The 24,377-nt window shown below is 36.8% G+C and overlaps 2 protein-coding genes across 2 annotated transcripts; both read left to right on the forward strand.

Annotated features, from left to right (window-relative positions):
• The first annotated feature begins 5,556 nt into the window (after positions 1-5,556).
• LOC134649113 (phenoloxidase-activating enzyme 1-like) lies at positions 5,557-15,538 on the forward strand. The gene is made up of 7 exons (XM_063503831.1): positions 5,557-5,734; positions 8,561-8,769; positions 9,118-9,304; positions 13,051-13,159; positions 13,835-14,022; positions 14,661-14,756; positions 15,187-15,538. The coding sequence occupies exons 1-7, from the start codon at positions 5,689-5,691 to the stop codon at positions 15,498-15,500; spliced, it is 1,149 nt and encodes a 382-aa protein (XP_063359901.1). The 5' UTR covers positions 5,557-5,688; the 3' UTR covers positions 15,501-15,538.
• Positions 15,539-18,438: 2,900 nt separating this feature from the next.
• On the forward strand, positions 18,439-22,833 carry LOC134653622 (uncharacterized). Its single transcript, XM_063509021.1, has 4 exons — positions 18,439-18,587; positions 20,872-21,039; positions 22,038-22,187; positions 22,645-22,833. Exons 1-4 carry the CDS (start codon positions 18,516-18,518, stop codon positions 22,822-22,824), a joined length of 570 nt encoding a protein of 189 aa, XP_063365091.1. The 5' UTR covers positions 18,439-18,515; the 3' UTR covers positions 22,825-22,833.
• The last annotated feature ends 1,544 nt before the right edge of the window (positions 22,834-24,377 follow it).

Consider the following 24,377-nt stretch of genomic DNA (forward strand, 5'->3'; position numbering starts at 1 on the left):
AAGAGGTACCACCATCTCCATGTATTACATGATGTCAGCTAGGGCAAGACCTTTTAGCTTGTGAAATTCTTCTCTTCGGCAATGTTTTATTTTAAACAACATTGTCCACACATTGTCAAAGTTACTTAATTTGTAAACAACTTCAAATATTGAAAGCTCTTGAATAACTAAAAGAACATCTCAAACTTTAAAAAACTGAAAAATAAAACATCTAAACCTACATAAACAATCTACAAAGGCCGTTACAAAGTGACACTCAAACTACGGTCTAAAAGGTAAGGTTGTTATGTGTGCTACGGACTTTAAGTAGGTTACAAAGGCATACAGGGTGAAAAAAATGCGTTGTTTTTAATAGCGTTATACTTATAAATCTTATGATACAGTTTTCTCTAGAATGTTTGTAGACTCCTATGTTATACATAATAAGATAATTAGGTATACCTAAGGTATAATTACAGACACATAGGTACTACAACGGCTATCACGACTCATTCTATAACGACTTAAAAAAGGACCAGATCACCCTGCATCGGTACTTGTCGTAGTTTAGGTATTAGTTGTAGTCTCGTCGGAATTATTTACGTAAGCTTTTGAGACAGCAGAAGAGGCCACAACCTCTCCAGTGCCGCCGATCGCCAATTTATCTTGGATTCTCTGGAGTCCGATCGTTTGGGGGGCTATTTTGTATGTTTAGGATAAGACAGTAAAAATATTACACTTCAAAAGTATATTTATGTCAACGAAACACTGAAGCGAAGCGATCCGAGCATTGCATTTCTGTTTGTTTGAAGTAAGTTTAGACATTGAGGAAAAATATGTTAAATTTAAAATTATTAAATTCTGTATTTCTTAGTAATTCATATGAACAGCATTAAGGATAAAATATTATAACTAATTAACGATAGTTAATGACGGGATTTAGCTTTGTAAATTTACAAATAAATAGGCCGCGTAACCTACACCTACTAGTACCTAGTATATATAGGTAGTATAAAAATAAAAGTAATAAGAAAAAAGAACAGTTTATTCTTTCAGATCTTATAATAGGTACTCGTACCTATACTATACTTCAATTTTACACTGAATCAATATGGCTCAATATCATCATCATCATTATTTTTTGCTCCTGTTACAGGCCCCACCCGGTTTATTTTGATTATTTTTACTTATGTAAATTCTAAGATTTTGCGATAGTTAGTATAAATACGAAGAGCAACGTGCGACATTTGTCGCGCGCTGCGAAAGTAACACCCAGTCCTTTCGGTCTCTGTCCAGGCGTTCGATTGAATACGTGCTTCAGTTACTTCACAACGATTTGTTGCTGAATTTACTGACTTTGTTCGTGTAAAATATTAAAATTAATAAAATGTACGAGCACACATGTAAACCCTACCTCACTACTATGATAGAGCGCAATACTAGTGAGCTATTCATTACATATGTACCTACTTGTGCTGAACAAACAAAAACTAGACTCAATGAAGTACCTACGTACCAGTTAGTAATACGAAAATAATATGTGATACAGTAAGATATAAGATACACCAAGTTAACTTTCATTGCCTATATAAGTCATTTTGGTAAACTAAGACGACATTTTATTTCTGAAATTGCAGGCTAACGGCTGCAATATATTTTAATTTTTCTGGAGTAATCCGGTACGGATAATACGTTTTACAATCATCAAGCCCAAGATCTATTTACATTTATCGAGAAGTAACGACTGTATAATCAAATGTACTGGAGATGGGGGCCGAATGCAATTAGCGACGCGACATGAAAGTTAATGTCGTTAATCGTTAAGCGAATTGTGAGGAAATTGCGCCCCACTTGCCGACAAATTGGTTGATTGGGCACTGGGTCGATTGGTGGACGTTTTTTGTGTCATCCGATTTAGGATTAAGGCAGCTGCATTTGTGTTTCCTTCCCAGAGATAGTTTTTAGGTATACCAAATAAATAATTACCTAACTAATATTTTTTCCCGACTTAAGAATTTAACAGAAAAAATGGACTTTAAGGCACGTTGGTAACTACGTCATAATCAGGGCCGGATTAACCCCAGGGATCGGATACCGGTATTTTTTGTATGGGAACGGAAACGGTATTTTTTCGTTCTTTGCTAATTACTTCATTTCTAATTGGGCAATCTAATAATAGGAAGTCGTAACCTAAAAACACAACTGAGTCCTACATTTCGAGTATAAAATAATTCGAAAAATATGGTTATTTCTAAGTTTTTGCAAAAAACCGGTTCCGATCCCTGATTAACCCTAAGTCAGAGTAGGCAACTGCCTATGGGCCCCGCCTCGGCGAGGGGGCCCCGCCTCGGCTAGGGGGCCCCGGCGGACCCGCGCGCGCCAAAAACAATATTTGTTTCATATGGCCAAAATTCATAAATATTGTTTTTATTGTACCTAAATATTTATACCTACTTGATGTCCAATTTCAGTTTCTCAGATACACAATCATTAGATGATTATGTAAATTATGTTATTCTATAGATTTAAAGTCTTTAATATCGAGCTTTCCTTGCTGGTTATAAGTACGCTTCGGGCTTGTTAAGTAATGTGGAGATTGCTGAGCTCGACCTTCAGCCTCACTTTTTACCTCCATTTTTGGTTTGTCTTCCAAATCTCCTCTTCTTCAGCTTAGCCTTTGGCCTCCCTGCGCCAAGCTCGGCCTGTGGTCTTGCTTTTTAATACAATGGACTTTGGTTGGCGTCTGTGCTCCAGCTGAGCTTATCCTGTAGCACGGCTTTGACCTCGCATGAAAGCTCGGCTCACTGGGGAACTTCGGATTTTTAGGCCCGGCCCGGCCTTTTTAACACGCTTTCACAATTTTTTAACAAAAAATTTCGCGCTCGCTGCGCTTGCGTTTTTTTGCTGCTTTTCTGGTTGACCCTGTACCTACATGCTAACTTGACTGGTGAATGAATAGTAATTTAAACCTATGGAATATCTTTATTATTACGTTAATTTTAATCATGTGGCTCGGCGTATGGTATTATGGTCGGACAATCGCTGTTCAGCCTCGCACAATATTTAACTACCTATTGAGAAAAAAAGGGCTCTCCCCACACTTGACGCAAAAAGGAATCGGCAAAAACTGATAGAAAAAAGCTTTATGTCCACGCAATAAGAGCGAAAAAGACATCGCTCGGCATGTTCGGATCGGCTCAACCGACACCTGAAGGTTGAAATTAAAACCACAAACTTACTTCCCTGAACTGAAAAATGAACATTATGTATGCAGAATTGACTGTAAGGGCCTAAGGGGGGCCCCGAGCATTGCACTGCCTAGGGGCCCCGACATGCTTAATCCGGCCCTGGTCATAATATAAATAAATATACCTATATATTTTTGCATTAATCCTCGTAAAATATTATTATGTGATGTAAAAAATGTGATTTCTACACAAAACATTAATAAAGATAAACATAGAAATAGAAATAGAAATAGAAATAGAAATTTATTTGCTAGAAATGTGGTAGGTACAGAAATTAGGTAGTAACATGCAATTTAGCGAGTTCAGCACATTTCGCCAATAATCTAGGCATGCAAATTATGTTTTGTTTTAACCTATATTGTACTATACATTATTTACAAACTATTTACATAATATCATAAACTCACCATCGCATTACAGTGGCAAATATAAATCACTAATATAAATCTTGATAAAATATTTCAAATTAAGTAAAAGTCAACTATAATAAAATAAGAATAAAAATAGTTCTTAAATGTCTAAAAATAACTCCTGTACTGAATAAAAAGCTTTTTCCAATAACCACTTATGCAATTTTGACACAAACCTTGCATAGGTTAATTCTTTTATGTCGTTAGGTAAACGGTTATAAATTTTTATGGCCATTAGGTAAGAATTTTTGCTATAAAGCTTACTGTTATAATTACTTGTCACTACAAGCCTGTTTGGATATCTTGTATTGAATTTACACACATTTCTCAACTTTGTAAACAATTCAGGATGCAACCTTACAAATTTACACGCTTCTAGTATATATAAAGACGGCAATGTTAGAACTTTTAGGCTTTTGAATATGTCTTTACAAGGTGTCAGCGGTGGTACGTTACATATTGCTCTAACGCATTTTTTTTGAGAAATAAAGACTCTCTTAATATCTTTTGCGTTTCCCCATAACATACATACATAAATACGTATAACCAAACATACATCTAGACATACATACATACATAAAAACTATATATTGAATAAAGAAACAACAGTGCATTTTTGTGATTAATCATACCTTCCTCGATATAAAACATGAACTTTGTTTTGGAGGTAAGTATTTTCTTATTCACAACTACTGTCAATTCGGTCACCAAGGAAACGGTTATTAAATTTTGTCGTCCATGCTCACTATACAGGGTGGAATGAACGAATTTATATTACCATCTAGTATACCCACTTTATAAAATGCACAGAACGCAATTAATCCGATTAATCGTGCTTACTAGGCAGACACTATTTCTTAGATCGGCAGGGTGGGAGGTAGGAGGACAAGACTTTCCTTGTTTTATATGCTTGCTAGCAATTTTGGCAAATTCAAAAATTCTATATTAATTTATAATTTTGAGTATTTTTCGTGCTTTAGGTATTTTTTCAGTAAGAAGTATGGAGACGACTAGGTACATGCAAGTTTGTGTAGAGAAATCCCTAAATTGTTCTGATGGTCGCGAGTCTGATGGCGGGTCAGTGATTAGTTATGTGCCAAAGTGTACATCTGTAATATAGGTCTTGAACTGTACGTATGAGTACCTGACACTATAAGAAAACGTTGGTTATCCTCAACAGGTAAATTCGAATACTAGGTACTCAATTAGCGATGACGCATACGTAACTGGCCGCGGACTCCGTCGGAATATTAAAAGGTCGCAAGTGATGAGGATCCATACACGGGACGTACATTGTAAATCTTACGGACCTATTCGTAGGTTATCCAAATATAAACGTATTTGACGATAGAAGATCATTATCATTGACTATTTTTCGAACTACTATTTAAACTTCATAGACCACGAGAACCACGCCATCCTAGAAACGTCGGAGGTAAAAATAGAGCTTAATTTTACACGATTATGTACCGTTTAGTCAAAAATAACTCAATAATGAGTAAAGATTAATGATTCACTACCTTAACCATATTCTGCTATGTGAATATATTGGTCGTACCGGAACAGCTTTTCCTATGAAACCAACACCAAAATTACGGAAAAAGTTTAAGCTTATCAAGTGTCGATTTTTTCTAGAAACAAAATTCGTGATTGGGTGACAATGAGTGAATGTTGTTCAGTATTAAGTACCTACATACATATTCACTAAGCAGATTATGGCTAAGGGTTGAATAATTACCTTATTAAAATTGTTTTGAAATATAAATAAAATGTAGCATCCGTTATTTACATCTATTTTCCTGTATTCTTGGCGGACCATATACATAAAATGTATTTACATCATCGCGTTTTTTGAACAAGAGCGTCGGTAGGAAAAACAAGATAATAATTATGATCCGATCCTATACTTAAATGTGTTCAAGTCAACGTCAGAGACCAGTGTGGCAAGCGCTGCCAAGTAACTTGCCGCGCTCGGCATAAGCTTACTCGACCTAACGTCTTAACTAAACAAACGAATACTGCTTTGTGAAATCATTGTTTTAGTTTAAAAAATGAAGTTGCATGTAGTGTGTTTTGCCTTGCTATGGAATTACGCACGTAAGTTGAGCAATAACATGTTTAATGAGTCGTTTAAAAATTAGATTTATATATAGGATTCACAACCGGTTTTTACTTTATGTGTTCGTTATATGGGGTTTTACACGGTGTAGTGTTGACTTTAAAAGCTATTTTAAGGTTGAAAATTGATTTTTGTTCGTTGGTTATTGATCTAAGTTTTAATAAGATATTTATCATTAAAAAACATAGGTATGTACAGGTAAGTAGCGCTGTGCGTGCCTTTTCTTTGTCTACCTAATTCTTCATCTCACCAGCAACTCACATATATATCTAATTATGTTTTATTTGTAAAGTAAATTCGATTTATCTAAATGTTATTAAATATCTACTTACGAACAAGGCAAAGTGCATTTGAACGATAATAAATCAGTGTTTAGAGGTTATCAATTTAATTATACAAATATTCGTAATGTTGATTTCCGTGGTGACGAGTGCCAGTATAAAACAAAACAATCTAAGACGGTATTAATTTTCTGTCTAAACATAAAGTAGGCTACTTTATATTTGTTTAAGAGTACCTAAAAGTATCAGGTGTTGGTAACAAGAGCATATGTGTTAGGGTAACATTCCATTTCTGACCGCAGCTGCACTACTGGTACTGGTACTAAACGCGTCGCTGTTACTGTCAATTTCCATAGTAAAATGAACAGTAGTGCAGCTGCGGTTGTAAATGGACTATCACCTTTCATTGGTTAATCAAATCTTCGTTAAATCGTGCTATCATTCATAAATGCAAATTTAAAATTACATGTGATGAAGTGACACATTATAAATAAAATTGTTTTGATGAGTGAACAGGTAGCCTAGCCAAGGTGAAGATCGCTTGCGCATCGCCATCGAATCGCTTTGTGTCTCTCTATCACTCTTCCATATTAGTGTGACAGTGACAGTTGCGTTTCGTTCGCTACGTAGCGTTAGCGATTGGCATGTTGTCTACGGGGCCTGGTATACCTATATCGAATGTTATTGCTTTGCTATTGCGATGTACCTAATACCGTGATAGTCAACTAGTGTTAACTCGTTATATTTACTAGCTTATTTATTACATGATATTAATGTAATGTTTCTACCCACCCAAATAACAAACCGTCACAAATAATACATAGCACACTTGGTTGGTTGGTTTTTGTCGATGGTTTGTTATAGGTATTTATTTGAGTAGTTCTTAATCAAATCTAATTAATGACGGCCTCCTAGCCTAGTCGGTAGTGACTAGCGTACGAAACAAGAGGTCCCGGGTTCGAATCCTGGTAAGAGCATTTATTTGTGTGTTTATCACAAATATTTGTTTCCGAGTTATGGATGTTTTCTATGTAGGTATATAAGTATTTATCTATAATTACCTATCTACTATACATATATACCTATATCGTCTTCTGTTAGGTACCAACAACAGAAGCCTAACTGAGCTTAAGTACTTACTGTTTCAATAGGTCGATCGTATAAAATTGTCCTTAATATTATTATTGATTTATTAAATGAAAAATGAAGATTTTCGTAAAGTAGGTAACGCCTGGTTCTATCTAAGTATAATATATTATCATTACTCTTTTGAATTACCTACATAAGTGATGAATTTATTCGAGTGTACGTAAAAGGAAACAGATGAACACAAAATAATAAAATGCCCTTTTAAAAATGCCTACTTAATTAAAACAAATAATACTATGTGAGTACGAAGATCGCAACTGTGTGACATATGTTTTGTAACTTAGTTTCACTGAATTATGAATCGATAAACATCATAATTTATGATAATAAAATTGTCCTAGGGTAAGGGCTTGTCTCGGAAGAAAAATAATAGAAATAACAAAGAAAAACATTCAACTGAATGAAGTATCTTATCCTTTTTAATCGGTTAGAAATAAGTGTAAAGTTGATCGCAAAGCATAGATACCCTATTAGACTACTTAGTGCAAACCTGATTCTCATCAATGCTATCACGTTAGAGGCAATCGTTTGCCGTGAAACTGGTCTTTGTAATCACACAGCTCGAGTAACACACACCACTACAGTTCTGAAGTAAATATCAATAGTTTTGATAAAACTAAATGACGTCGCGTAAAACAATGTATTTTATTGTACTTAACTGCTTTTTTTAATTTGGAGAGTTCTGCTCATAAAATAAGGACGCTGAGCACGAAGAATTTCGTACATGGATCCACATGTTCCTATCTCTATCACACGCGCGTAATTATATTGCTGTCCCACCCATGATGGCGGCGGATCTATATCTGAATCCCTAAAGTCTTTTCTCCTATCTTTGCATTCCCTAATATTATTTGTCATAATGATCAGTTGTTCTAACATTAAAAACCCTAATTTTGGCTTCCCTAATTATTGTTTGCTTATCCTAATGTTATTAAGCATATTTTCTTTTTTGCGAGGGTCGCAGTTCTAACCCTAACCTAACCCACTTTTGTGGCAGCAAGTTCTAAAATCTAACTATTTTTCAGAACCTTACATAATGGAAAATAATCGTTATGACAATTGATCGTTAGGGCATGTGCCCATTAGGACAAACCAGTTAGGGCAAGTGACTTTAGGACAAACGTTGTTAGGGATTCAGAATGACACCCGATGGCGGCGACGATGGTGCGATAGAGATAGTAACAGACTGGTAATATACGAATATCTTCGTGTGTTCCGTCCGTAATTTAGTTATATAATTTATTATCGGTCGTTTATCGTATAATAGTTTTTATTGACATAAAACAAGTATTTATTTAAAGAACCAGTATGTTCTTTAATTACATGAAATAATAATGATAACATTTTTTAATGTCAGTAATACTTTTTCATTAGATTCATCCTGCCGTACGCCACTAGGAGTTGAAAGCGATTGCGTGTCTCTGTACAACTGCCAGCCACTATTGTCAGCCTTCGAGCAACGTCCACTGCCCGGACACGTGGTCAGCTTCCTGAGGCAGTCTTCGTGTGGGTTCGATGGTTACGAGCCCAAAGTGTGCTGCGGCCCTCTGCCTGCTCAGCAGCAGCAACCAGCTCAACCCACGGTAACCACGTCAAACACTTACATGACTCTTTACGTGACTAATAACGCATCTTTACATGACTTTCTCCATCGAGGCATATTTACAGATTTTTACCTACAATTTTATTATTTAAGATCAATAATATGAAATACTGAAATATTAGTTAAATGTAAAAAAAGAATATTTATGGTTAGACTCTTGCACTTGTGACTCGTGCGTGAGCATGTGGAAACCAAGAGAGTCCCGACAATTCCTCAGATATTTTGCGCAGACTGTAATTTCATACCTGATTTGACATTTTTTTTCTAACGAACTTGTTATTTTTCCTATAGATTGAAGTTTAAACATGTATTAGTTGTATATTTATAGCAAAGACCTAGACCAACGCGCCCACCCAGTTCCAACAACGATCAGGCAGCTTCTGTAGAGGACGAGGATTCATCTCCTTCCCCCAGCGGCGAATGCGGCGTTGACACCAACGGAGACCGAATATATGGCGGCCAGTTCACCGACCTCGATGAGTTCCCATGGATGGCTTTATTGGGGTACAGAACCCGTAAGTATTTTTGTGATTAACCCTATAAACCTGAAATAACAAACGGCATATAAACAAAACTATACAAACTATTATGTATCGATGTTATTTCAAAAAATACCTACTGGTGACAGACCTAGTTGACCCAGTAGCATAATAATTTTCAAACATAAATTAAATATGTTATTTCTGTTATACACGTTTTTACTGCTGATGCTGATAGTACACCATGTCCCTCGCGCGTCGTATCAAGCTCAAGCTTAATATGGCTGCGTTAATTTCATCAAAGAATTCCTGTAGCGACCCACGACCTAATGTATGTTAGCGTTTTGTTGCGCTTTGCACCGTTATCCAATATTTTATTTTATTTTATTTATTTTATTTTGAAATATGTTTACATGACCTTACAGACAGATCCAATGCGCCATGAAACTTAACATTAACATATACCAAGCAGGTACATATAACTATTACGAATAACAATCAGGTACAAACAAACAATTACAAATAACACAATTACAAATCACTATAGTCCCTTATCACATCCACAATTACACCTTAACGGATGTAGGCCTCGCATCCATCACCTCACAGAATCTCAGGCATTCATTTCTCACAGACACCCAACGCCACGCAAACAGGTCGCACTCGGGTGCTGATGCCAAGAGTGCATTCAACTGTGTGAGGGCACGGAGCAGCGGAGAGTTCAGTCGTGACACGGTGCGTCCCGCTGGCAAAGCCAACAGATCCCGTCGCCGCGGTCTGAGGGCTATCCTGGGGATGTCTGGCACAAGTCGACTCACCAATTCTGGACAGTCCGAATCACCTCGCAGGGTCCGACACGCCAACGTCAATAAGCTAAGGTTACGTCTCACCTCCAAAGAGTTGTAACCTAAGGTCCCAAGGAGATACTTTGTCGGATAAAGAAACGGGTAATATCCAAACATTTTCTTGTATAAAAACCTTAAAAAGGCTTTTTGTACCTTTTCAAGAAGCAAACTGTAGGTAGATTCGTGGGGATGCCAAACGATCGATGATGTCTCAAGCTTGCTTCTTACAAGTGCATTATAGACAAGCCTGATAGCAACAGGATCGTTAAACTGACGAAGGTTACGTGTAACGAAGCCCAGTCTTCGAAAGCAGTTGGCAGCAAGCGTCGAGATATGCTCATGAAAAGTGAGCCGCGTATCGAAGACCACACCTAGATCTTTAATAGAAAACACGCGGTTTATAGGCTCGGACCCCAGCACATATTGTGCATGCAACGGCATATGAGCACGGCTGAAAGTGCAGACGCAACACTTAGCCGGGTTGAACAGCAGCTTGTTTTCGGTGCTCCAGAGAAAAACAGAGTCGATGTCCCTTTGTAACGACTCACAGTCAGTACTTTGCTCCACTCCATACACCAACTTAAGGTCATCTGCATATAGAAGACACTGAGCCGATTGAAGGACCGAACCGAGGTCGTTTATCATGATCCCGAACAAGAAAGGACCTAATATGGAGCCTTGACTGACCCCAGACCGGGTATGGTATGGGGCCGAGACAAAACATCCATGCTTGACGTACTGCTGCCGATCGCGCAGATAACTAGCGAAGAAAGACAACAATGCGGGAGAAAAACCAATCCGATCCAGTTTCGCCAACAACACATCGTTATCCACGCGATCGAAAGCCTTACTGAAATCAAAATATAGGACATCGACTTGGATACCTCTATCCAGGTGCTCAGATAAACTATCAGCCAAAATTAATAGGTTGGTGTTAACCGAGCGACTATGTCTGAATCCGTGTTGTGCGTCACATAAAAACAGTTTTACCTGTGCACATAAAGTTCGGTGGACTATTGACTCAAAGAGCTTGGCCAGAGTGGAAAGGACGGCAATGGGCCTATAGTTTTCCATGATTGTAGCGTCATTTGCCTTTGGTATAGGTCTCACCCTCGATAGTTTCCAGCGAAGAGGGTACGACCCAGTCCTCAGTGCCAAATTAAAGATGTAGTGTAAAGGGCCTTTAAGGTAATCCTTGCATCCCTTTACAACGTACGCTGGCAAGTTGTCCGGGCCTACTGCACAATTGGATTTGAGGTGCTTTATCCCAGATACAACCTGTTCCATCGATACTGCATCTATATGGATGTAGTTGGCACTACGGTTAAGATGCTCAGTTCCCCTTACGTTGGGATCAAGAAGCGGCGTGTCAGACAAAAATACCCCAGAGAAATAGCTCGCAAACGCATTAGCTACCTCAGCTCCAGTATACAGCTTTCCGTCCAGCTTCACACTACTGACGAACCCTCCCGTCGACTTCAGGCTGTCTAAGTGCTGCCAAAATGCCCTCGGATTGTCCTTCACCTTGCTCTGAATTCGACCAATGTAGTCGTCGTAGGCAGAGGCTATTCGTCCTTTCAACTCAGACCTCAATTTTGCGAACTTGTTATAAGACTGTTTGTTATTTGTGCTTTTCCATTCTCGGTGCAGGTCACTTTTTAGTCTCAGGTCATTAATGAGGTCTGCGGTGAACCAAACAGGATAGCGTCTACTAGCCTTTCTCGGACGACTTCGTTTAGGAATGCAAGTGTCAAAGATTCCGTACAATATTTGGTAAAAGCTATTTACAGCACAGTCGACATTCCCAGCACTGAGAACCTCCTGCCAGTTTACCTCCGAGACTAATTTGTATAAGAGTTCGTAATTACCTTAATATATGCTTATGCCAAATTTTAGCCCAACCAAACACCGAGGACAGTGATCGAAATTTTAATTAATTGAATAATTTGATCCAAATATTTTAATTTTAATGTTATATAAGAAATGAATAATGCTTGACATGTAATATTTAAAATATTATGAATAAATGTCTTTGTCTATGTCTACCATAAACTATAATTCATATGTAGAAACACTATATAAATATTTACGGAACGATGCTGAATAAAAGCGTGTAAAATAATAAGGTAATAGGTAGTTTTAGTGTCTGACAGCTAGGTCAGCTAGACTGTAATATTTGACAGAGTATTATTTGTTACCTCTATTACCATAACGTTAAATTCATTAAGTTTTAAATTACCTAGCATATAATGGAACAGCGTCAAGCACTCGAATATAATTTACCTTACGACCGTCGTTTCAATATCAACCAAAAAGTTTTAAGTATTCTCTACCATGTGCAAATATCCAGTTTTCAAGTCCTGAACAAACATTCTCGTCAAAGTCATTGCGTGTGAATAAAAAAGGGTTTATTCATGACTTAACGAGTATTTACATGGCAACATATTGCGTCACTTGTGGTGTTTCCGTGAGCTACATTAAGTATCTGAATTGTAATAATATTACTAAATTGTAATCAACATTGTACCAGTACTTACTGCTATACTTAATGGTCTGGAAATTCCTTTTACAACTGTAGGTAGGTACGTAGAGTTATATAGGTTGTTTTTTGTGCCTTACCAACCAATAAAATAGATAATGATTCGAAATAACGTGCGTTCAAGGCTAAAATAATTCCAGACAACATTATGCTATCTTAAACGTTTTTTTATCACATTTAACCTTTTCCTTGCTCGTTTAATAAATAAATATACTTATATTTTATTAATTAGAATAAATTAACAATAAAACAGATTTTAAAGAATTTAAAAAAACATGTTTATATGAATATGTTTAAGGATTAAACGCTTGGACTCATCTTGAAGTTTATATCTAGATTGAGATTAGAATAATTGAAATTCGTGATGCCCTATTAAATGTAGTCCAATTGTGTTTCAGCCAACAGAACGATAACGTACCAATGCGGCGGAGTCCTGATCAACCATCGGTACGTGTTGACTGCGGCACACTGCGTCACTGGCGCCATCAACCGCGAAGTAGGCACACTGTAAGTCTTATTTTTATAATACATACTAATTATCACCATCGCCTGTACGAATATACGCCAGTATTTGGTGTGATGTTTTGTTGTTCTATTTCATTAAGTATTTTAATTTTAAAGACTTTTTCAATTATTCGCGGCAACAGGCTTCGGTCAAGATAATTCGCGGATGCATACATAGTAGAAGTTACATAAGCATATCGTGGTAAATTGAAAATAGATAAATTGCTTGAGTAACTTAAGTAATATAGACTTCCTTGGCTTATAATATAAGTAGTATAAGTACTGAGAGATGGCAGCGATCCAGACGAGCCCCGGTAATGTAGTCGGATACGATATCAATATATATTTTTTGTTTAGTTTGGTCGATTTTAGCTTAATGTAGACTATTAAGTCTACAGTAGTCATTAGACTACTCAGAATGGGCGCTGTACGATTTGCTATCGCCCAGTGATTCGATAAAAGTGAGAACAAAAATATTAGGTATATTATGGAGATTTTGCGAGCAATGTAACTAAACCCTTTTTATTTTGTGTCAAAAATGTATTCCCCCACTTTAGTAATGTTTGTACACTAATAAATGACGTAAGCGAGTTAACGCATAGGTACTTTTACGCGCTCACTTTACCGGTTTTGTTTAAACCAGGTTTAAACACTTAAAAAGCCTATTCTGTTTTAAAGTGCCACCGTTCGGCTTGGCGAGTATGACACTCAGAGCGACGTGGACTGCGTGGACAACTCGTGCGCAGACCCACCGCAGGAGATACCGGTGCAAGCCGGCTTCCCGCACCCCGGCTACAACGACAAGAACAAGAACAGGGCGGACGACATCGCTCTAGTTCGGCTGGTACAACGGGCTAAATATACTTGTAAGTAATATTAAACTGTTCTGATTTCAGATAATTAACTTAATTTTACTGGATGGGCTATTTGCACTAACCTGGCCCTTGTTTCACCATACGCTGACAATCGTCGCATAATATTGAAAACAATATTGACGCTATTTACCGTCGTTTTTTACCGAGTCAGAAATGTACAGTCGCCAACAGATAAATTGTCAGTGTAAGGTGTCAATTGTAAAGTTGGACAAATAGGCACGACTATGGGTAATTTGCTTAGTCTATTTACGAAAATTCATTTGACGCAAAAATATCAAATAAATAACGTAGTACATTGATTACCAGTATTAATTAGCACCTACCTAAATAGGTACCTACATATTTGTGTGTGCGCTAGGTTTTCAGAGGAGCTATGGATATTTGCTTGTCGAATTTTCGTCAATAAAACCGAAAACACTCGGGCAAATAAATTAGTGAGGCTAATCCAGATTAACGTATAAATTGTAAATCCAACAAAATAATATTACAAATATAAAACTTGTCTGTATAATATAAATCTATCACACAAAAATGTTTAACAAAAGTAGATTAGGTAAACAGAAAATTTGCAAGCAGAATCCAGTTTACTACAACCAGTTAATAAGACGTACTTACTGTTTATTCTTCAGACTACGTGCAGCCCATCTGCCTGCCGGAACCAGGCCGGGCGCGGTTGGCGGTGGGCAATGACGTTTACGTCGCCGGCTGGGGAAAAACCTTAAACGGTATGTCCACTATTGATTTTACTTCCATTCTGACGATTCCAAGAAACAATCAGTTGGTTTACGAGGGCTGTGGTAAAACGTGTTACTATTTAATACACACTGCGCAATGAAACAAGTTGTAGTTATAGTGTACCTGGTACTAGTAGGTTATGTGACTGTTTTTTTTACACCTCATGCTCATACTGAGGAACTTCATAACTTTTAAGAGAAATCCGAGCATTCATCTCTATTCATGTTATAAATGCGAAAGTAACGCTGTCTGTCTGTTTGTCACCTCTTTACGTTTAAATCGCTGGACCGATTTAGACGAAATTAGGTAGGTACCTATGGAGGTAGTTTGAGACCCGGGGAAGGACATAGGGTAGTTTTTATCTATCATCATTCCACGCAGACAGCAGCTAGTTAAAAATAAAACTAAATTATATTTCAGGACGCAACAGCCCAATCAAGCTGAAACTGAAACTACCCATTTTCGAAAAAGATAATTGTGTACAAAAGTACCGCACATTGGGTGCTGAGCTCGGAGATAAGCAAATTTGTGCTGGAGGGGTGTTCTCCGAAGACGCGTGCAGAGGTGACTCCGGAGGCCCTCTCATGAGAGCCAAGAGCAAGGGAGTGTATGAGTCCGTCGCCGTTGTGTCCTTCGGCTATGGCTGCGGCAGGGACGGGTGGCCTGGAGTCTACACTTCTGTAGCGAGTTACATAGACTGGCTTCGTTCTACGATGAGAGAAAATAATGTTTAGAAACTTATGTACGATTGTTAAAATATGTAAATTGTAAATTTTGGAAATTCAGTCAGTATGACTTCAATTAACGATAACATACCTGTGTTCAAGTGTGAATGACGAACGTTTAGGTATGCATTAATCTCAGATTTGTGATAATATTTAGTGAATTTATGTATTTGACGATTAGAAATAAAAAAAAATATTCATAGATCGAAGATAGGTATTTTCTTTTCTAAATATGTTACATGTTACATGTTACTTGTATTTACTATACAGTTAATTGTGTCTCATAAGTATTAAGCAATTACCTATGAGATAAAATTATGGGACTTTCCTGTAAACATGATAAAATAAACGGATTTTAAACTTCGTAGGTACTTTATCCTCATCGGCATATTAAAACCTTGCCTACTTGTTTAAAGTAAGTATGATGAAAATTTTATTCAATTCTTAAATTCTGTAACGTCCACAAGAAAAACGCCTGTTTTTCCGAACGTTTTTGACCAATTTACTTGTGATTACGTGACATTGCCTATTTACAGAGTGTCAGCCTCTCTGTCAGTTGTCAATAATAATTACTTACTTATGTGCATATATATATATACCGATATACATCTATGGCGTGTCTTTATGGTTCCCATAAAATATAAGTTCTGGTTTTATTGCCCCTTAACATTTTTAGTAATAAATAATGTTTAGTCATAATGTAAAGTGATAATAAAAAGAAATGCAATTAAAACCACCCAATAGCGCTAAATTAAAACAATACTCATCGAAGCATTTGTAAATTAATCATAAATACGCCAGAAAACCTATCAATTTGTCGTCAAATAACAGAACCTTGCATCGAGGTCCAATATCGTGACCAGTAAAAATATTGTACATTTTAATAAAAACAGTTTACTTTACTGTGACAACAACGATCGCTAAAAATGATTGTTCATTGTTAACAAATAGTACTTACTACATTGTTTTTACTCGTATTTAGGTAAAAGAATGTAAGTACCTATGATAATAAAATTATGCTTATAGAACATATTTTTTCTTAAACCGAATTATATTTGTGTCCACTGTATAACGTTTTCTCTAAGGGTCGGTATAGACGGACTGCAACCTGACTGCAACTTGTGTGGGAACTGCACGCCGACGTTGCAGTTGGCGTGCAGTCGGCGTGAAATTCCCATACAAATTGCAGTCGGGTTGCAGTCCGTCTGTATCCTTCCTAATGCGGTTATATCTTATATGTAGTTTAATCGCGTTTAATATCACACACTTAATTATTTACATACATTAGATATTATAGTTACGCCATGAAAAACTTGCTAACTTGATTGATATAAATTAATCCTCATATATTCCCTACACGCATTAATGCATCCCAAAAGTCATCAAGGATTCCCACTTCGATGAAACAAAGAAATTCAATTAAACGTAACGTACATCATTTGCATATAGGTGTCACTGGCAATCAAATTAAGTGGAGCGCTCACAATGCTATGCGCATAATTAAATCTTTTACCCTTTAGATGCGTGGTGGCCCCGGTAGCCTTATATTTTAATCGTCCTCGATGAGGTACAAGTTCAAGATGGTAGATTGAACAAAAACCCATGCTTTACACTAACCTTTTATTTGTTATGTAAAGTGCAATTATCATGATGTAGAATGAAAACGAGCGATATAAATAAAACAAATAAAATATGTTATTACCTGACTATATCATATCTAATCTCGCATTCAAAGTGCCACTTGTCATTTACAAATGACACTTGATTTGTTCTTGTGGATATGGTTAATCAAAGTCAGATTCAACTTTACAAAGCTTTTACTGTAAACACACCGTTCCCCTGTGTTTTCGTCTAGATCCCGCTGAGTTATTGCTAGCGAAGCAGAGATGAAGCATTTATTTCCCGCGTGCATGAACGCTTAAGAAATCCGAGTGAAAATTATTTATATCTCCGCCATTGAGAATTAAGTCTAGCAAATAATTTATGGGAAAACATCGATTGTAAGGAAAAATGACTGTAGAAGATTGGATTCAATTTCTGCAGAGTCTTTTAGATCTTTTGGATTATCAAGGGACGTCAATATATCGCTTAGATTATTTAAAAATAACACACGTACATGTAGGTACAGCAAGCTGCATAGAAAGTTTGCAACTTACGAGTGCATTTCAAATGTATTTTAATGTAGGTATACATAGTCTAGGTAAGATAACATTTTTTTTAAATTAGGAAAAGGCACAATACAAACACCTAAGTTACAGTAACGTAAAAACAAGCTATAAATCACAAGATTGAATATATTCATTTTCTCTGGGAGATAACAAATACGCGAAGGGGAAACTTCAATCGGAATCTAAAAATTACGACAGTTTAAAAGTAGGTGTCATTTACATAAAACTACTATATCGGAAATGATAAACAGTCTCGTTCGCCCCATTTGTTTGTTCATATGAAATTGATAGATAAAAATTCGCGCGTGAAAGATTTTTTTGCCATTACTTGAGAATATTTTTATTCAGATAGAGGCTTATTCAAAAACGTTAAATAAAACATACATGTACATATTTGGTCTTTAAGTATTTAGTTATGCCTCCAGTTTATGTTCGGTTGCTTATGTTTTTCTGGCCGAGTCACAAAACAATCTAAAGTTAAAATAACTACTCACTTATTTATTCATGGATTTTTTTACAATTGCCTGATGTCACTAATCTACTGTTTATGACTGTAACTTACAGATTAGCTATGGTAGAACCTGTTAAAATTGTAGGGATCTCTAGTTATAAGGTTTATCTATAAAAATGTGGGTAGGATGCGCACGCAATATTGTTGTCGACTGATACGTTGTACAACATGCCATGCAAACTCATTACTCGCTCCGATCTCAAAACCATTATCACAATCACTGATCAAAAACAGCGGACACGTGGTTTATATGTAGATGTTTATCGCGCATTCTATATAAGGTTTAGTACAGGTAAAATTACACTATATTTTCTGAACCTAGATAAGTTATTGGTTGGTCGAAGAATGAAGTGTGAGTACATTGCGGTGGAAATATTATATTTCGTCGTAACGTTATTTGGAACTACTAATGGAGATGTAAGTAATGTTGGACCATGTTTAAATAAATTATTTAGCAAAGCATCGGAAAGGCACATGGCCCATTTTCCATCAGGCACTTTTTGTATGTTCAGGGGTTCATCGATTAATCACGTCATATGTTTGGGCCTAGTTTTTGATTGTGATATTTCAGGTTGCCTTCCTCCTACACAGTAAGTATTACGTGTATTTCTCTGCCAATACCAATACAGTTTTGTAACGGATGTTTGCAAAACTATTAGATAGTCACCCTCCATAGAAATATGTATGTAGATGTGCTATATTAATAGTTTGGCTGACTGAACATAAACTCTATAATAGGTGTTTTAAGTAAAAAAAATAAACTTTATATTTTTCTAAAAATATTTTAATGGATTGAGGCTGAAGCACAGAATAACTAATAGTACTACCGTACAGAAAATTCACTCCTTCACAAAAGTCAAATTTAGGTATAAAATTACACCTATATCGCTGCCTGCAAGCAAAATTGAAACTTATAACCGCGCACGAACTGTGAATCTCCTTTGCGCGCCGCAGTTTTATGACCGAGCTGTGAGTGTCGGCACGGGGTTATCACTTGACAAGTTTTTATACCTAAAGTCTATTTTTTTATTCGGTAGACTAAAATGACATTTTATAGTATGAAATGAGACATGATGTTCATACTATGAAATGTCATTTTAGTCTACCGAATAAAAAAATAGTCTTTATACCCACCGATTTATTATTTTTAAGATAAATATGTAGGAATTACAAACGTTGAGATAGTATGTCTGATTCTCACGGAAGTTAAGTTTCGAAGCCATTGTGTATTTTCAATTTTGCGCGAGCGCCACGTGACACGACTATCGTGCACGCCGAGCGGCGAGCGGCAGCCCACTACCATACCCCTGTCCGATGGGCGCGCCGGCCAAATGTACCTAAACTGCGGAGTGACACCCCCCTGGCTGAAGCTCGAGCGAAAAATTGACTGTGAATGATATATTAAGAACCTTAATGATTTCTAAAGTTTTTTTAACAGGGAATTCGTAAGAAGAGTTTATAAAATAAATGTGCGACAGTAGACGAACGGGCCTGTACAGTGCTATGTTAATAGTTTGGCTGACTGAACATAAACTCTATAATAGGTGTTTTAAGTAAAAAAAATAAACTTTATATTTTTCTAAAAATATTTTAATGGATTGAGGCTGAAGCTCGAGCGAAAAATTGACTGTGAATGATATATTAAGAACCTTAATGATTTCTAAAGTTTTTTTAACAGGGAATTCGTAAGAAGAGTTTATAAAATAAATGTGCGACAGTAGACGAACGGGCCTGTACAGTACGTACCCGATTTCGTCAATTATTTACACCATGAGAATCCTAATTGTTTGATTATCTCTCTATACAAGTACCTACGCGTTCTAAACTCTTGTTACAATACCTACAGAAGAGCAACGGTACAAAAAGCTGTAACTATGAACATGATATAAGAAATATCATACTCGATTGCATTAAAATTAATTATTATTATTATTTTACGTTAAGTTAAAAAAGCGCTGGTGGCCTAGCGGTAAGAGCGTGCGACTTGCAATCCGGAGGTCGCGGGTTCGAACCCCGGCTCGTACCAATGAGTTTTTCGGAACTTATGTACGAAATATCATTTGATATTTACCAGTCGCTTTTCGGTGAAGGAAAACATCGTGAGGAAACCGGACTAATCCCAATACGGGCCTAGTTTACCCTCTGGGTTGGAAGGTCAGATGGCAGTCGCTTTCGTAAAACTAGTGCCCACGCCAATTACTGGGATTAGTTGCCAAGCGGACCCCAGGCTCCCATGAGCCGTGGCAAAATGCCGGGACAACGCGAGGAAGATGATTGCATTAAAATTAAGACGATAGTGAACGACCACTTGTCCATACAAAGGATACCGAAAAATTAACTAAAGCAATTAAATCACTGTTAGTAGGTAGGTACTTTAACTAAATGAGAAAAACTGGCTTATTGTGTTTTTCGAGATTAAGCATAAATATTCGACTTTTTATTTATAAAGCAACTCGAATTCACAGATATATGATGCATTGACGGAGAGGGGAAGCATGGCCCAAAATGTAGGTATTGGTATGTTAACTCTTGTCGCTAAAGCAGGTTTCACTTCTCAAGTCCGTTGCTTTAACATCCCATACTCATTTTTAACATTTTAGTCTGTCTTCCTCTTTCCTATATTTCCTGTTATGGCGGCTTATATAACTGACATATAACGTTCTACTCACAACATGTAGGTTCGTTTTGGTGTTGATTTCAGGAATGTTACCGTGCAGAATTTTCAGAAGATGTCTGGCCCTGTGCCGATTTTGACAATAAGGTCATGAAATGCGACCCTCTCGAGCTGGGTATAGTGGAAGGAAAGAACGGGGAATTGGGCTTGCAAGGAGAGATCGGACTTGAATCCGTAATTGAGGAAGGAACAATGGTATAGTATATAATAGATGAAGCAAATAAAAATAATCATATTCTGCTCCAGCATTTCAATCTGTCAATTAAAAACCCGTCAGTGATATCTAAATCATATATCCGTAAATATGTAGGTAGTTAAATCAGAAACTTTACATTAAAGTAATACAAGTGACAGAAACTACATATTACATCAGAAGCTTTTGGGCCCAAGGGTACCTAAGAGGTAATTTGTTACCGCATTTACTCTTGTATACTTTGATTTTATTTTATTTATAATTTTAGGTAGGTACCTACTTATCTTCTGTTTTCTTAGAAAAAATATTGTGTGCAAAGGTACAGGTCGCTGCAGAGATAGTTGGCCCCCCTGCAAACATTTTTTATGCACTTATATATAAGAAAATCTTCTCCGTCTGGCCAACATTATAAGAGACCCAATTCAATACAAATTTCCTACAACGTTAAGTATCTGCAAAATTACGTTTAGTTCAACAATATTGTATTGTTGCAATAGCGAAAGTAAAAAATCAGGTTTCAAATCGGTGAAGTTATTAGAGAAAGGCTCAAGATTGCTGTATGAATTTTTGGTATGATCTTAAAAAGGGCTACTACGATTTTCCAAAAACTGCTGCCTGACCGTTATGCACGTGATTAAAATTGCTACAAATTGTATAGTTCGCGCACGAAGTTTGAGGAATCAACCCGCTCGCCTTCTAAATCTCCGCAGAGACGCGTCACACACCCTCCCACTTCCTCTGCTCATAATAACTCAAACCTCGTACGCGAACTGTAGTTACATTTCGGCACTACTTAGATAAAAAATCGTATCTTGTTCTGTCAATCAACTCAATCAAAAGAAAAAGGTGGTATGTATCTATGTATGGGATACATACAGATAGTTACTGCCTTTTAACTTTGAGCAGTAGTGTGAGATACGAGATTTTTTCAAAGTATTGCCAATTTGACTACGTGACTACGGTTTCATCGAGTGATACACATTGATCGTGTTGTTTATAGATGAACGTCGAGGTATGGAAAATCATTGATATTGGAAAGGAATACCTGTACCATGCTCAGGGTGACATATGTGGCAGTTTAAAAGACCCGAACACACCGTGGTTTCCTATGGTTGATGCAATGAAGATAAAAGAATGCCCTATAGCAGTGGTAATTACTAGTGTTTTTTTTTAAATCTTATAGTGGATCTCTGTTTGTCGTCCACGAGCGTATATTTCTTTGATTTTCAATCGTAGGAAAAAAAAGTATCTGTTTTTGATTGCTGAAACTAAAAGTAATCGCTGCTTTGTCGATGAAATTATCAATTTTGTTTGTTGTTCGAGAAAACGCTAGCGGACGGGAATAGCCCCTATGACGGAATTAGCCACATTGACCTTAATATATTTCGTCATGGTGGCAGTTGAAGTTAATTATAAATCGGCCACTATTCGATTAGGTAGGTACTTATACAATTTCTCGACAATGATTTTTAGATAGTTACTTAAAAATAAAACATGCCGCATCTTAATAAACCGTGATTAAGGATAAAAGACAATTCACTTCTTGAAATGAGTACCTAGACTAATAGATCTTGTAATACTTATTCTAAATTCTGTGATTGTTTCAGAATAAATATGAAGTAAAAGATATGGTAATCAATTTGGAGCACACGAAGAAAATGTTGAACCACGAGTTGTGCGGCTCATATGTTGTGCAATTGTCGATGTCAATAGAACTGGATAAGATATCTTGTCACGAGCTAGGAGTCGATGTGAGTGCATACAGTTGCAATAAAACTGAAGACTAAAATGGTAAACCGAGCATTTTTTCTCACTCTTGAACTCTATATGTTGATACTGGATGACTGTTGATTCAATCTATTCCTTGAAAAGGTTGTTCTAGAGCTCATTTGCAATGCAATGATTTAAGCCCAGTCAACCATAGTGCTTAGCCATGATGCCAGTCGTTTGAGCTACGACGCCGAAACTATCTTTCTATCGCACTAATATGTACGAGTGATAGAGAGACAGAAAGCGTTTCGTTGTCGTAGCGCAAACGATTGGCATTTTGGATAGGCCCCCTGGGGCCTAAATCATTGCTTTTAAGTTTTTTTAGTTTTTCTAAAGCTGGTTATTTTGGAAAAAAGTATGTACTTGCATTTGGATAGGAGGAGCCAATAAACGACTGATTACTTTAAATACAAAACCTGGGTTGAAAGTAGGTAGGTGACGAAAGAGACGACGCTCTTAATAATACTGAGCAGAGGAACGAGCTTATTAAACTTAAATATTTTGAATGACATGTTTGATCCAGTTCGCTTAAAATTGCAATTTATAGGTTTTTAGGCACAGAACATTATTAAAGAGGTTAGAATGGCTATCGCGCGCAGTTAGTATCGGAACCGGTGTCGCCGCTCGTTCCTCTCCACATTTACTAACACTCGCGCAACGGTAGTAAAAACTTGTGTGCGTGGTGAATGGATACGCCTCCTTTAGACAGATTTGATGTCTGGCTTCTTAATCTGAAGGTTATTGTGGCGCAAAAAGGCATGTTTACTTCGTTTTCGGTCAGCGCGGGCGAGTAGCAGCTCGCATCGCCATTCTAACTTGTTCTGTGTTTTTAGGCATGTATGAACTTAATTATATACTTAATAAATACCACTTATTAATCTTGTATCTAGAAAATAACTATGAATTTCATGAGCTTTTGCACTTTCATTGCAATTTCAGCTTGTTACATTGAATACATATATTTATTTTTGGCGAACTATTTCTTTTCTAAGTGTCTTGCTTTCTCCGTTATAGCTCTGTTCCTTACTTAAAGAGGTCTTTAGCCCCTAGTTAAAAGCTATGTGCAAGCACTAGCCTCGTGCAAGCCCGACATTAGTCATTGCACAAAACAGTGCTCGTGACGTCTGCCACCGGCTCTCCGCATAACGGAAGTACTTTAATTTGCGGAGGATTCGCTCGAGAGAATTATTTCAGACTTGCTTACTTTGCGGGCTTTTTGTTCTGTGAGGGTTTGTCAGGGTGTATGTTTTAGTAGCAATCTAATATCCTACTTATCTTACTATAACATATGCGCTCAATGACAATAAATAAAAAAGTGTAAAATGAAATAATGTCTTCTTTGTCAAAGTTTGGAATAATAAAGGTGGACGGTGGAAGGATATCCCTATTAAATAACACAGACAAAACTAATGTCATGTGAGAAACAGGATATTTATTCGTTTTTCTTCACTAAGTTTTGTCTGCACTTCGCAGGCCAAATTTCTACAAAAAAAATACACATGCAATTTTCTAATACAAAACAAATACACTTAATGTTGTATATTGTACCATTAATACAATATTTACTGAA

The sequence above is a fragment of the Cydia amplana genome, chromosome 1 (assembly GCF_948474715.1).
Source record: "Cydia amplana chromosome 1, ilCydAmpl1.1, whole genome shotgun sequence".
Classification (NCBI taxonomy): Eukaryota; Metazoa; Arthropoda; class Insecta; order Lepidoptera; family Tortricidae; genus Cydia; species Cydia amplana.